Source organism: Aulonocara stuartgranti (assembly GCF_965226115.1).
Source record: "Aulonocara stuartgranti genome assembly, chromosome: 16".
Classification (NCBI taxonomy): domain Eukaryota; kingdom Metazoa; phylum Chordata; class Actinopteri; order Cichliformes; family Cichlidae; genus Aulonocara; species Aulonocara stuartgranti.
The window spans coordinates 3,461,471-3,477,312 of NC_138952.1; the positions used below are offsets into that span (position 1 = coordinate 3,461,471).

Consider the following 15,842-nt stretch of genomic DNA (forward strand, 5'->3'; position numbering starts at 1 on the left):
TAATTTAGAGGAAGCTCTTTAATTGAAACTCTTTGGAGAATTTCCTTAAAGAGGATGTTTGGTTTTGATTTTATTTTTGAGCCCTTTAATGTGCGTTTGTGCACTGTAGGAAGCCAGCTTTAGACAGGCAGGATTTGTAAACTTTACAACTTTCAATACAGTTTCTATTCAAATCACATCTTATCTATCATTGTGTGGTTCCTTCTCTGCTGATCCTTTCAAGGCTCCATAGTCTTACCTAGAACTTTCTGATACTAGTCCAAAGTTGTCGAGACAATATTTTAATGCGTATCTCATATTATTTAATTGTAATACCTGTTACACTATTGTGGGCATACTCAACCCATGGGAGTTGCTCACTCCAAGTTGTCTGATTGGTGGATGCCAAGCACCGGAGGGCCGCCTCGAGTTCCTGATTGGCCCGTTCTTTCTGGCCATTAGTCTGAGGGTGGAAACCAGAGGAGAGACTGACCTGCGCTCCGAGGGCGTTGCAGAATTCTTTCCAGACCTGTGATGTGAACTGCAGCCCCCTATCAGAGACGATGTCCGTGGGGATTCCGTGAAGGCGAAAGACATGGTTAGTCAGGAGTCGAGCTATTTCTAAAGCACTGGGGAGCTTGGGGAGGGGGACAAAGTGAGCAGCTTTCGAAAAACGATCAATGATAGTAAGGATGACTGAGTTACCTGATGAGGAAGGGAGGCCCGTGATGAAGTCCATTGCAATGTGTGACCACGGGCGGCCAGGGGTCGGTAGGGGTTGGAGAAGGAAGATGGCTGATTGACGCTCTTGTTTTGAGCGCATGTAGGAGGGGCAGCAATGTATTCGCAGACGTCCTTAGCTAAAGACGGCCACCAGGCGAAGCGTTGGAGGAAGGTAATGGTGCGGTGGACCCCAGGGTGGCAGGTGCACTTGGCCGTGTGAGCCCAATGCAAAACTCATGATCTGACAGTAGATAGAACAAAGAGTAGGCCCGGGGGACCCATACCCGTACAGGGTCCGGTTCTGTTCGTTGGGCCTCTCGAATAGCTGACTCAATCTCCCAGGTTTTTGCCCCGACAACACACGTGGAAGGAAGAATGGGGATCCTGGGCAGCGTCTTCGGAGGTGGCAAATTGGCGTGAGAGGGAATCGGGTTTGACATTACGAGAGCCGGGTCTGTAGGTGATTGTGAATTGGAATCTGGTGAGAAACAGAGGCCACCTAGCTTGCCTGGTGTTGAGTCGTTTCGCGGACCGGACGTATTCCAAGTTTTTGTGGTCCGTCCAAACCATGAACAGTTGGGCAGCTCCCTCCAACCAGTGATGCTACTCTTCTAGGGCCAGCTTGATGGCCAATAGCTCTCAGTTCCCCACATCATAAGTATCAGAAGTAACCACAAGGATGAAGCTTACCGCCTTGTCGCTGGGAGAGCACTGCCCCCACTCCTGCGTCCGAGGCATCCACCTCCACGACGAAGGGTTGCCTGAGATCGGGTTGGATGAGGATGGGTGCAGAGGCAAAGCGCTCCTTCAGGCAAGAGAAAGCCTGGCGAGCCGGTTCATCGCAGCAGAAGGGGACCTTGGGTGAGGTGAGACGAGTCAGGGGTAGAGCGAGCTGGCTATAGTTGCGGATGAAACGGCGATAAAAGTTAGCGAAACCCAAGAAACTCTGAAGCTGCTTGCGATGGGATGGAGTGGGCCAGTTTAACACAGCTTGAACTTTGGCGGGGTCTGCTCTCAGGTTACCTTGTTCAATGACATAGCCCAGGAAAGAGACTGTGGAAGCATAAAACTCACATTTTTCCCACTTCACGAAGAGACGGTTTTCCAGGAGGTGTTGGAGGACCTGCCTGACATGGCATAAGATAAGATAAGATAAGATAAGATAGAACTTTATTAATCCCTCGGGTGGGTTCCTCTGGGAAATTCGATTTCCAAAAAAGCACAGCACCGACAGAAGTTACAGCGTTATACACACACACATATATATAAATACAGAGACAATATAAATAAAATATACGAAGGGGATAAATAGAATAAATAGGAATAAAAATAAAAATACAAGTGAATTGCACATTTCAAGTATTGAGTCTATTGCACCGTTGACTATTTACAAAAGTATTGCACAAAAGGTATTGCACAGTGAGGTGAAGAGGCACTACAGCTTAGTTGTTCCCTCCTTTGTCCTCCTGTCTCCCCTCCCTCTCCCCTCCAGAGAGGAGTTAAACAGTCTGATGGCGTGTGGGACAAAGGAGTTTTTAAGTCTGTTAGTTCTTGTCTTTGGGAGAAGCAACCTGTCACTGAACAGACTCTTCTGGTTGTTAATGGCCGTGTGCAGAGGATGCCTGGCATTGTCCATAATGTCCATCAGTGTCTTTAATGTCCTTTTCTCTGCCACTGTCACCAGAGTGTCCAGCTTCATGCCGACCACAGAGCTAGCCCTCTGAGCATTCGTGTTCAGAGACAGAATGGGAGAAAATGAGGATGTCATCCAGATAAACGAAGACGAAGTGGTTAATGAAGTCCCGCAGTACGTCGTTTACCAGGGCCTGAAAAACAGCTGGGGCATTGGTGAGACCAAACGGCATGACAAGATATTCAAAATGACCAAGGTGATTGTTGAAGGCTGCTTTCCATTCATCCCCCTCCCTTATTCTTACCAAATGGTACGCGTTGCGCAGGTCCAGCTTAGTGAAGATGGTGGCCCCCTGAAGGAGCTCGAAGGCAGAATGTAAAAGAGTGAGCGGATATTTATTCATCACTGAGATGTTGTTAAGGCCCCGATAATCAATACAAGGTCGTAAGCTCTTGTCTTTCTTGGCAACAAAGAAGAATCCGGCGGCCACAGGAGATGACGAGGGGCGAATGAGACCTGCGGTGAGTGATTCGTTGATGTATTTTTCTATACTTTCACGTTCGGGCTGAGACAGACTGTATAGGCGGCTGGTAGGGAGAGGTGCACCTGGAAGAAGATCAATGCCGCAGTCATACGGCCGATGCGGAGGAAGCGAGCGTGCTCTATCCTTGCAAAACACTTGTTTGAGATCATGGTAGACGGGTGGCACGGAGGAGAGGTCCGGCAGCTTGGAGAGAGAAGAATTGGTTAGCGGTTCGGAAGAGGGGGTGGCAGCTTTAAGAGAGGACATGTGACAATCCTCCTCCCCACCCCACAATGCTCTCCTTTTTCCAATCGAAGACAGGGTTATCTTGATGCAACCACGGGTAACCCAGAACTAGTGGCGTGAGTGGAGCTTGAAACACATACAGCTGTATAGTCTGGGAACGATTGCCAGAGAGAGTCAGTAAAACGGGCTCAGTGATATGAGTGATGTTAGGAAGCCGCTGGCCACTGAGGGCGGTGACTTGGAGTGACTGTGGCAGAGGCTCAGAATTCAGATTTAATCGTCGGGCCAGCGAAGCGTCAATAAAGTTCTGTTCCGCTCCTGAATCGATTAGAGCCTTAAGAGGGTGGACCTGAAGCTGCACCGTTAATTTAGCTGCTAGCATGAGCCGTGGAGGAGACTGTGAACTAGAGACCTCGTCCACTTGAATTCTCCTCTCTACTGCGGCCTTTTGGCAGAGACGGGCAAACATTGGCAACATGACCCTTACGGCCGCAATAGAAACACTCACCGGCCCTCCACCGATGGTGCCTTTCCTCAGGGGAAAGGCGAGAGCGACCCAGCTGCATAGGTTGCTCACCCTCCTCCATGTCCTGCGACTCTGAATCTCTTCCGCCACTCGTGGCGCTTCCGCCCGATGCTGCTTCGCCGCGTCCCAGAGATATCTGGGAAACGTAGTCCTCAGTTCTGCGGCGCACACGTAAATGCCCATCCACCTTTACACACAACGTTATCACATCAGACAAAGTTTTAGATAACTCTCTTATCACTAGTTTGCCCTTTAACTCATCACACACGTTGTTCAACAAAATACTTATCAATGCTGGCTGCCCCCACCCGGTCTCTTCAGCCAACGTCCAGAACAAAATGGAGTATTCCGCCATACTTCGTCTTCCCTGCTTAAGATTTAGTAAATGGTGAGATGCTGCATCAGCGCCAGTACCTCTCTCAATCACACATTTAAATTTAGCAAGAAAATCCTTGTACGAGATGCTGACGTCAGTTTTCAAAACAGCTTGAGCCCAGTTTAAAGCCGGTCTGCGTAAGAGCTGGACAAAAAAGGCAATCTTAGCCTCGTCAGTTTCATATGTCCTCCACAACTGTCTAAACTGCATTGTTATTTGGGTCAGAAAACTGGCACACTGGTGAAACTCACCCGCAAAGGTTTCTGGTGTTGGCAAAGCTCGCGCCAGGGGCTCCAAGCGAGTGGGATGAGGCGAAGCCAAAGGCCCGGGTGCTGGAGGCTCAGAAGCCGGTAACTGTGAGGAGACAGAGGGAGGAGAGGCTGCTGGGCTTACCAGGGGTACGCGCTGAGCAAGGGCCTGCGTTAGAGCGGCCAACTGCTGATTGATGAGCTGCAGCATTTGTTCGTGGCGTTCCAAAACCTCCTTGGCCGTGAGGACGTGCTGCTGGGCAGCAGAGTCCGCTGAGTCCATATTCTGGCTGGATCGTTATGTTAAGGTTCAATGCAGGGGACTCAAACGCGGGACTCCTGAATCAGCTGAACACAAGGGAAATCCAAGGGGGAAGTCACTCGCTCTCCAACTCTCCACATACACGACAGCAGTCCTTCTTTTCACACTTGACACACAGATTCACACGGGAAAGGTAATCCAGGGGCTCTGTAGATAAGGAGACAGGAATGAGAACGATATTCACAAAAGACACTTGACTTATCTTGAGCTGTAGCTTGACTTTCACTGACGCGTGGCAGACAAAGATCCAGCGAAGACCAGCAGTCACCTCCTGGCTTAAATGCCGTTCACCTTGATGGGCATCAGATGTGTTCTTTTCTGTGGGTGTGGGCGTGGGCCGAGGGCGTGAACCCACAATGAGTTCTTGCCCGGTGATGGAGAGGAGGAGAGAGAGAGAGCACGAGAGAGAGAAAAAGACAGAAAAGGCCGATCAGCATCTCGCCGATCCCCCAGGCCATGACACTTGGGGCAGGAACTCGTCCCTGACCTGAAGTGGGCCCTCCACCCTTTTCCGGCTGAGGACCATGGCCTCAGATTTGGAGGTGCTGATTCTCATTCCCACTGCTTCAAACTCAGCTGTGAACCGTTCCAAAGCAAGCAGAAGGCCATCACCCAATGAAGCCAACAGAACCACAAACTAGAGATGAGATTCTGAGAACACCCACAAAGAGCATTCGGACGTAGCTTTGCCACTGCTCCAGGTGGCTCAGCACAGAGTGGAGAGCTACATTGATGGCATCTTCTATGGATCTGTTCGCATGATTTTCAAACTGGTAATCACTGGTCTGATCCACAATGAAGACGAGTCCACGTACAGACAGGATGTGGACCAGCTGTTCCACTGTTGCAGTCAGAACCACCAGGACCCGACTGTGGACGTGACAGTGAACCTTCAGACTCGCCCTAACTATACTTAAAAATAGAGTACTTACCATGGATCACGTCAGATTCCTAGGACCCACCTTTCCACGCGATCTGAAGTGGTCCCCACATATAGACTCTATCCAGAAGAAGGCCCAGCAGAGGTTATGGTTCCTGCAGCAACTCAGAATTTACAACCTGATCTCTGAGACCATGGTTTTATGCAAAAAAACTTTTGATTTACTCTTTTCTGGGCTGGAGGAAAAGGGGGTGATCGTGGTGCAACGATAAGGTTACATGACTCTGCAGAAAATTGGAGAGGTACCTGGGATGGAATCTTTCCATTGTGGAATAGGAAAGGTAGAGAGTGAGCAGGCGGCAGAGTAACAGGTAAGTAGCAGGTAACAGGTGCAAACAAGTCTTTTTTCCACAGAGTTACTAAGAGGCAAAGACAAAACAACATTCACAAGAACTTCTTACTGTCTTACTAGTGACTTCAGCAAACGTCAGAGAGCCTGATCATTATCACTGAAGCAACAATGATCTGACTGGACTACGAAAGACTACAAACGAAAAACAGAAGAAAACCACAACAAGCCCTGGACAATTATGTTTAATTGGCATAAATGTAAAAAAATCCTAACAGTATTATGAAGAAAGCATTTTTTTTTAATAAAGGTGTAAAACGTTTGAATATTTCTTTTTCAAGAACCTGCAGGTTTGTTTTATTATGTGTTTAGTACATGATACATATTAAATCCCCTGTGATTTTCCAAAGCTGTGAGCTTTCATTCCAGATCAATGATTGGCTGGTTTGAAATCCCAGCTCACGTGTTGCTGTTATCTGTACCTGATAGAGGAGAGAGGAGAACAGAGACCAGATACAGTGAGCGACTAGGCTTCACTTAGGTCTCTCAATCACAATGAATAATGTTTCTGTAATAACAATGTTTTTTCTTTCAGGTTTCAATGAAACAATCAGTCACAGGTTTGTTCTCTTTTTCCTCAGTTTGTTTTGCTACTGCATCATTTGCCTGCTAAATGTTTCTCTCATTGTGATCATCATCTTGGACAGCAACCTCCATGAATCAATGTATATTCTGCTCTGTGTCTTTTGCATCAATGCACTTTATGGAACAGCAGGTTTCTTTCCCAAATTTCTCTGGGATCTCCTCTCTGATGTTCATCTCATTTCATATTACGGTTGCCTTATTCAGACTAAGGTGATTTATTCTTTTGTCTGCGGCGAATTGTCGATTCTTGCACTCATGGCATATGACAGATATGTGGCCATATGTCAGCCACTGAAGTACCACTCTATCATGTCAAAGCAAAGAGTCATAAGGTTTGCATGTTTTTTGTGGTTCACAAATTTCTGCATTATGGCTGTGAATGCCTTTCTAACATCCAGACTGAAGTTATGCAGCCCGTATCTTTCCACACTCTTCTGTGTGAACTGGATTATTGTTCAACTCGCTTGTTTTCCAGCACAAACTATAGTTAATGGCATATTTGCAAATATTACAATAATTATTTATTTGCTTCATGGTGTTTTCATAGTTTGGTCCTATATGTATATCATTCAAACATGTGTAAAGTCTATAGAAAACAGGGCAAAGTTCATGCAAACATGTGTCCCACATCTCATCTCATTATTTACTTTTGTTGTGGCAGTACTTACTGATGTTATAAGTATGCGACTGGGTTCGAAAGAGTTGCCTCGGACCCTTCAAAACTTTGTAGCAATAGAAGTTCTTGTCATTCCTCCTATTATGAATCCTCTGATTTACGGTTTCAAACTGACCAAAATCCGAAAAAAAATTTATAGTGTTGTTATTTTAAAAGGAACTAATTTTTGTTTTATTCGATCAGAAAATAGTTTCACACACAGCTAAGTGTCACACCCATTGTTTGACATCCATTTTAAAATAAGTCCAAAAAAATGTTTAATTTTTACTGAAATTTGTGTTTTATTTGGAGTTGTCTGAAAACATGTCTATTGATGTGAGCGGATATGATGTTTTATTATTTATCTGCATTTCCCAGATGATTTACATTTTGTAGATGTCTTTGCACTAAATGTATTTTTGATGGTCACCTGCCTAATTAACAAAAAAACACTGATATGTAAAAAGGCTGTAAATTTCAGTCTTTCTTCTCATTACTGTTCAAGGAAATAACAGGCACCGTGGAGACTGCACATGTGAAAAGGATTAAAAGACAAACTGTTTTAGATGTGGCAGCACTATCAGAGTGTCAATCTATTTTGATATTATGCTGTCTTATAAATCTGATCCACAACCACATGGATGTGAAGCAGTTTTAGTAGTTTTCTCAGTTTATCCTCTTTTTCTTTAACACTTATTGAAACAGTCAGAGGTTTTAGCAACTGAACCAGTTTTAGAATTTCTGCTTAATCAAACATGAAATCCGTTTTTACTTAACACTTGTACAATTAAATGGCTTTTCCATTGTTTGAAGGATTGAAAGTTGAAGCTGAAGATGTACAGTGCAAATCAGTTTTTCTACATGACAAAATGTTTCTTTTTACTGTATTAAGTAAAAAGAAATGATCTGTTAAACAGTAAGAAATAAATGTGTACAATTGCAAAAAAAAAAAAAAAAAAGATCTGGTAGCTCATTTCTCAGCAGCAGGTGAGGCCAAGAAGCACCACATCCCACACACAAACTACCAGCAAAGGCCTCCCCAATAGGCGTGTTCTCTCCCTGCTGTTCTTGACCCTCTAAACTGATTGACTAGAATGCCTTTTATTGTCACTATACACATGTACAAAGAGATTGAGAGCATCTCCTACCCAGTGCAGACATGTGGGGAAAGAAGAAAGGGGGGTGAGGTGCACAGTTCTGTGGCACTGTATACATATGAGCAGTTCAATATCAAATATACAAATATTGGAAAAAATAAATAGTCTATATTTACAGTGAGGTATTTTGACATAAATTAAATATTGCACAGTGGTGGTAGTGGTTGTATATTCTGTGTATAGAGGAGAGGCTTGAATTGGGGGGTGAAACTGTGTCGTCGGTTCATGTGTGAGTTCAGGGTGCTCATGGCTTTTGCAAAGGAACTGTTCCTAAGTCTGTCAGTGTTTGTGCTGATGCACCTGTAGCGCTTCCCTGAGGGAAGCAGGTCAAGCAGGTCAAAACCTGGGTGGGAGCTGCCCTTGATGATGTTTGTTGCTCTGTTGAGGCAGCGGGTGAAATAAATGTCTGACAAGGAGGGGAGAGGGCAGCCAATAATCTTCTGTGCTGCCTTAATTACACTGTGAAGCTTCACTCTCTTCCCATCTGGTCAGCTGCCGTACCTTACTTATAGGCAGTATGTCAGCAGGCTGTCAATGGACGAGCAGTAGAAGATCAGCAGCAGGTTGGAGTCCAGTTTGTGCTTCTTGGAAAACCGGAAGGTGTGGACCCTCTCCAACCATCACTGTTGATGTATTGGGGGCCTAAGTCAGTGCTGTGCCACCTGAAGTCGACAATGATCTCTTTGGTTTTCATAATGGTCAGTGCTAGTTTTTTCTCTGAACACTATGATGTCAACTTCAGGACTTCCTCTCTGTAGGCTGCCTTGTCTCCCTTTGAGATAAGTCTGACTAATGTGGTGTCTTCAGCAAACTTGATGATGATGTTGTTGTGGGTCGAACTGCAGTCTTAGATTTAGAGACAATACAGGAGTGGGCTCAGCACACAGCCTTGTGGGGAGCCAATGCTCAGCATGCGAGTGGAGGAGAGATAGGGGTCAAGTCTTACAGTCTGGGGCCGGTTGGTGAGAAAGTCAAAGGCCAAGAGTGACCAGTTTGGTGAAGAGGATATCCAGGATGATTGTATAGAAAGCTGAGCTGTAATCCACAAAGATCATCCATCCATCCATCTGCTTATCCGGGGCTGGGTCACAGGGGGCCGCAGCCCTAGCAGAGAAGCCCAGACCCCCTCCCCACACCAAGGCGTTCCCAGGCCAGCTGAGAGATAAAATCTCTCTAGTATGTCCCAGGTCTGCCCCGGGGCCTCCTCCTGGTGGGACATGCCCGAAACACCTCACTCAGGAGGCACCCAGGATGCCTGAACAACCTCAACTGGCTCCACTTAATGTGGAGGAGCAGCTGCTCTACTCTGAGCCCCTCCCGGAAGACTGAACTTCTCACCCTATCTCTAAGGGAGAGGCCAGCCACCCTTCAAAGGAAGCCCATTTCTGCCACTTGTATCCGTAATCTCGTTCTTTCGGTCACTACCCACAGCTCGTGACCATAGGGGAGGGGAGGGATGTAGATCGACCAGTAAATTGAGAGCTTCGCTTTTACACTCAGCTCTCTCTTCACCACAACAGACTGGAATAGTGTCCATATCACTGCAGCCTCAGCACCAATCCATCTGTCGATCTCCCACTCCCGTCACTCGTGAACAAGACCCCGAGATACTTAAACTTGGGGCAGGAACTCGTCCCTGACCTGAAGTGGGCCTCCCACCCTTTTCCGGCTGAGAACCATGGCCTCAGATTTGGAGGTGCTGATTCTCATTCCCACTGCTTCAAACTCAGCTGTGAACCGTTCCAAAGCGAGCAGAAGGCCATCACCCGATGAAGCCAACAGAACCACAAACTAGAGATGAGATTCTGAGAACACCCACAAACCAAGATGGCGGCGTGTGAACAACGCGAGGCTCAGTGTCTCTCCAGAATCTGCTATTTAGCGGTTTTTTATCTACTTTTAACCAGATTATTTGTCCAGAATTGCTGTGCGTTGCTGACCTACAGCAGACAAGAGCTTCTGGACATCTGGACTCATAACTCCAACAGTTTTATCGCCGATCTCCGACTCATCCCAGAGATCTCCAGGACACCGGAGGCTGCCCACTCTCCCCGGCCGGGCGGAAGTGCACGCAGACGGCGCCGAGATCGTAAACAAAGGCGAGGTAGGCGCGGAGGGCCACGGGCTAAGCTAAAGCTAACACCACACCGGCTGCCTTTACCCAGTATTTTCCTCGCCAATGTCCGTTCTCTGGCAAACAAAATGGATGAAATACGGCTCTCCATCACTAACAACAGACGGATTATGGACTCAAATGTCATGTTTTTCACCGAAACATGGTTGAACAACAGCTGCCGGACAATGTTATCGAGTTAGCAGGACGCCACACACACCGAGCCGACAGGCTAGCAGATGACTCCAGCAAGACCAGAGGTGGAGGTTTGTGCATTTATATTAACAATGCTTGGTGCATGAACTTCACTACTACTGAGAGTCACTGCTCACCTAATGCGGAGTTTTTAATGGTCAAATGCAGACCTTATTATCTCCCCAGAGAACTCACTTCGATCATACTCACTGCTGTGTATATCCCCCCCGACGCTAATGCTAGGTTGGCCATGAAAGAACTTTCTGCAGCCATTAACAAACACCAGAATAAACACCCCGAGGCTGCTTTTATTGTTGCTGGCGACTTCAACCATACCAACTTAAAGACAGTCCTCCCCAGATTCCACCAACATGTCTCCTGCCACACCAGAGGAGACAAGACTTTAGACCATGTGTATTCCAACCTGGCTGGAGCCTACAAAGCCACACCCCTCCCCCACATTGGACAATCGGACCATCTCTCCCTGTTCCTCACACCTCGGTATTCACCACTCATCCAACGTGTGAAACCTGCTGTGAGGACAATTAAAGTGTGGCCAGAGGGGACAGACGCAGTGCTCCAGGACAGATTTAAAAACACAGACTGGAATATGTTCACCCACACAGACCTGGACCAGTACGCCTCATCTGTACTGGATTACATCTCCGAAACCACAGACAGTGTCACCACCCAGAAACGGATCACCATGTACCCCAACCAGAAGCCTTGAATGAACCGGGATGTTCATCTCCTCCTGAAGGCCCGGAATACTGCCTTTAGGTCAGGAGATGCACACGCCTACAGTACAGCCAGGGCTAATCTACAGAAGGACATCAAAAAAGCCAAACACCATTACAAAAAGAAGGTAGAAGAACACTTCTCCAACTCCAACCCCTGACGTATGTGGCAAGGACTCCAGACCATTACAGACTACAGGACCACCAAACCCTCCCCCGCATCCTCTGATGTCTCCTTCCTCAACGAGCTCAACAACTTTTATGCTTGTTTTGAGCGAGGGAACCCCACAACCACAACCAAAGCAGACGTGACGCCAGACCACCAACCTCTGACTCTCTCCCCCACCGATGTAGGAGCGGTGCTGAGCAGGATCAATGTCCACAAGGCTGCAGGTCCCGATGGCATCCCCGGGCGTGTTCTCAGAGTGTGTTCTGGGGAGCTTGCAGGAGTGCTCACAGACATATTCAATCTGTCCTTGGCCCACGCTGTGGTACCGGCCTGCTTCAAATCCACCTCCATCGTCCCGATACCCAAAAACTCCAACCCATCTTGCCTCAATGACTACCGCCCAGTAGCACTCACCCCCATCATCACTAAGTGCTTAGAGCAGCTGGTCCTAGCACACTTCAAATCCTGTCTCCCCCCCACCCTGGACCCCCACCAATTCGCATAGCGCCAGAACAGGAGCACAGAGGATGCAGTCTCCATCGCACTGCACTCTGTCCTCTCACACCTGGACAACAACAACACATACGCCAGAATGCTGTTTATAGACTTAAGTTCAGCATTCAATACAATCCACCCCTCACAACTCATCAGGAAACTGACAGACCTGGGCATCAGTTCCCTCATCTGCAAATGGTTACTGGACTTCCTGTCCAACCGCCCTCAACATGTCCGGCTGGATAACCACTGCTCATCTACCATCACAATGAACACCGGTGTACCACAAGGCTGTGTGATGAGCCCTTTCCTCTACTCCCTCTTCACCCACGACTGCAGACCGGCTGATGGTTCCAACATCATCATTAAGTTTGCAGATGACACCACGGTGATTGGCCTCATCAGTGACAACGATGAGGCCGCCTACAGGGAGGAGGTGGATCGTCTGGCTGAGTGGTGCGACATAAACAACCTGCTGCTTAACACCGAGAAGACCAAGGAGCTCATCGTGAACTACAGGAGGAATGCTGACCCACATCCACCCATCCACATTAAGGGGACGGCTGTGAAGCGTGTGAGCAGCTTCAAGTTCCTGGGAGTCCACATCTCCGAGGATCTCACCTGGACGACCAACTGCTCCAAGCTGGTCAAGAAGGCTCACCAGCGCCTCTTCTTCTTGAGGACTCTGAGGAAGAACCACCTGTCCTCAGACATCCTGGTGAACTTCTATCGCTGCACCATCGAGAGCATCCTGACCAACTGTATAACAGTCTGGTACGGGAACTGCTCTGCCTCGGACCGGAAGGCGTTGCAGAGGGTCGTGAAAACTGCCCAGCGCATCACCGGAGCACCACTTCCTGCTATAAAAGACATCTACAGGAAGCGGTGTCTGAAAAGGGCTGGGAAAATCATCAAAGACCCCAGTCACCCATAACATGGACTCTTCACCCTCCTGCCCTCTGGGAGGTGCTACAGGAGCCTCCGGACTAAGACCACAAGGTACCGGAACAGTTTCTTCCCCACAGCTGTCAGACTCCTGAACTCTGCCTCCTGACATCTGACCCACGTTAAACTCATGGACTGAACATACACACACACACACACACAATGGACAACTGTACCCTCAAACACACAATAATAACATGGACTGAACCACCACTCACAACCACTAGCACTTTATATAGCCTCTAGGAATTATCTACACCCTCACTTATCTTAACTGCACTACTGTATAGCTCTGTGTTAATAATCATTCTGTACATACGATAATAATTTTTAACCCTACAACTGTTTACAACTTGCATAGTTCCCATTTCTGTATAGCTGTATATCTCAGATTTCTGTAAAGTTATTTATTTCATATTCTGTATAGTTTTTCATATTTATATCCTGTCCATATCCTGTACATAGCTTGTACTCACTACAGCCTGTACATACAGTGGGGCAAAAAAGTATTTAGTAAGCCACCGATTGTGCAAGTTCCCCCACCTAAAATGATGACAGAGGTCAGTAATTTGCACCAGAGGTACACTTCAACTGTGAGAGACAGAATGTGAAAAAAAATTCCATGAATCCACATGGTAGGATTTGTAAAGAATTTATTCGTAAATCAGGGTGGAAAATAAGTATTTGGTCAATAACAAAAATACAACTCAATACTTTGTAACATAACCTTTGTTGGCAATAACAGAGGTCAAACGTTTACTATAGGTCTTTACCAGGTTTGCACACACAGTAGCTGGTATTTTGGCCCATTCCTCCATGCAGATCTTCTCGAGAGCAGTGATGTTTTGGGGCTGTCGCCGAGCAACACGGACTTTCAACTCCCGCCACAGATTTTCTATGGGGTTGAGGTCTGGAGACTGGCTAGGCCACTCCAGGACTTTCAAATGCTTCTTACGGAGCCACTCCTTTGTTGCCCGGGCGGTGTGTTTTGGATCATTGTCATGTTGGAAGACCCAGCCTCGTTTCATCTTCAAAGTTCTCACTGATGGAAGGAGGTTTTGGCTCAAAATCTCACGATACATGGCCCCATTCATTCTGTCCTTAACACGGATCAGTCGTCCTGTCCCCTTGGCAGAAAAACGGCCCCATAGCATGATGTTTCCACCCCCATGCTTCACAGTAGGTATGGTGTTCTTGGGATGCAACTCAGTATTCTTCTTCCTCCAAACACGACGAGTTGAGTTTATACCAAAAAGTTCTACTTTGGTTTCATCTGACCACATGACATTCTCCCAATCCTCTGCTGTATCATCCATGTGCTCTCTGGCAAACTTCAGACGGGCCTGGACATGCACTGGCTTCAGCAAGGAACACGTCTGGCACTGTGGGATTTGATTCCCTGCCGTTGTAGTGTGTTACTGATGGTGACCTTTGTTACTTTGGTCCCAGCTCTCTGCAGGTCATTCACCAGGTCCCCCCGTGTGGTTCTGGGATCTTTGCTCACCGTTCTCATGATCATTTTGACCCCACGGGATGAGATCTTGCGTGGAGCCCCAGATCGAGGGAGATTATCAGTGGTCTTGTATGTCTTCCATTTTCTGATGATTGCTCCCACAGTTGATTTTTTCACACCAAGCTGCTTGCCTATTGTAGATTCACTCTTCCCAGTCTGGTGCAGGTCTACAATACTTTTCCTGGTGTCCTTCGAAAGCTCTTTGGTCTTGGCCATGGCGGAGTTTGAAGTCTGACGGTTTGAGGCTGTGGACAGGTGTCTTTTATACAGATGATGAGTTCAAACAGGTGCCATTCATACAGGTAACGAGTGGGGGACAGAAAAGCTTCTTACAGAGGACGTTACAGGTCTGTGAGAGCCAGAGACTTTCCATGTTTGAGGTGACCAAATACTTATTTTCCACCCTAATTTACGAATAAATTCTTTACAAATCCTACCATGTGAATTCATGGATTTTTTTTTTCACATTCTGTCTCTCACAGTTGAAGTGTACCTCTGGTGCAAATTACTGACCTCTGTCATCATTTTAAGTGGGGGAACTTGCACAATCGGTGGCTGACTAAATACTTTTTTGCCCCACTGTACTTATAGTTATAGAATATTCACAACATACTTCATACCGTGTACATTATAACATACCATAATAGACCCATTTCTGTAATATACTTACATATCTATTGCTGCGAGATCGATCAACTTCAGACCAGACAACAAACGACGGAGGCTCCGGAAAAGTGCAATCAAACGATGAGTTTTATTATCACAGGAGAACAACCAACCGTCAGCATACGGATTGTTATGCTCTGACAAGAATACATTGGGTTCTGGTTTTATAGGATAAAATATCACACCTACGTCAATACAGTTCAAAAATACATGGTGACAGACGGGCAAAAGTTCAACCCGTGCAGACAAGGGTACATCACGTACACTTCTAATAACCATACACCGACATATCACTTCTCTTTTCTACATTACTTGACTTTTAGGGTAATAACTTCAGGTCTCAGCATCTCTGAGAGCTAATAATGGACCCTCGTCATTAATCACTAAGTAGAGTACTTTGCAGCCAGTCTCAAACTGAAGCAGAAGACGCTTAGGCCTTCGCTCAGACCTGCTACTAGATTAATATGTGTATTGTAAGCGTGCATGCAATTAACCTGCTATGTTCTCATCTCCCCTCAGCATGTATCATCTGGACACTCTCACCAGTGAAGCTTAAAACCTTCTAGAATGGAACATCAAGTCTAACCAAGCACATTCATGCATTGTGTATAAAATGAACTCAACCTGTAAAAATAGAAAGGTCAATGTGATGACAGACATCTTCAATGCAATTTTATAAACCCTGCAGGAAATATTACTGATAAATGATACTGTGAAACATGTTATTAATACATTCTTCATAAGGCA

The 15,842-nt window shown here is 46.6% G+C and overlaps 2 protein-coding genes across 2 annotated transcripts in view; both read left to right on the top strand.

Moving 5' to 3' along the window:
* Window positions 1-14,838, top strand: part of LOC309690783 (uncharacterized protein) — a 152,513-nt gene extending 137,675 nt beyond the window's left edge. The window contains exon 2 of the mRNA XM_082508143.1: window positions 13,682-14,838. Within this exon, the coding sequence (XP_082364269.1) occupies window positions 13,682-14,311 (630 nt within the window). The 3' untranslated portion in view covers window positions 14,312-14,838. The remainder of the gene's footprint in view (window positions 1-13,681) is intronic.
* LOC309690387 (olfactory receptor 2K2-like) lies at window positions 6,361-10,396 on the top strand (the record flags this gene model as incomplete). The annotated part of the gene is made up of 2 exons (XM_082507421.1): window positions 6,361-7,264; window positions 10,251-10,396. The coding sequence occupies 2 exons, from the start codon at window positions 6,361-6,363 to the stop codon at window positions 10,394-10,396; spliced, it is 1,050 nt and encodes a 349-aa protein (XP_082363547.1).
* Window positions 14,839-15,842: the final 1,004 nt, after the last annotated feature.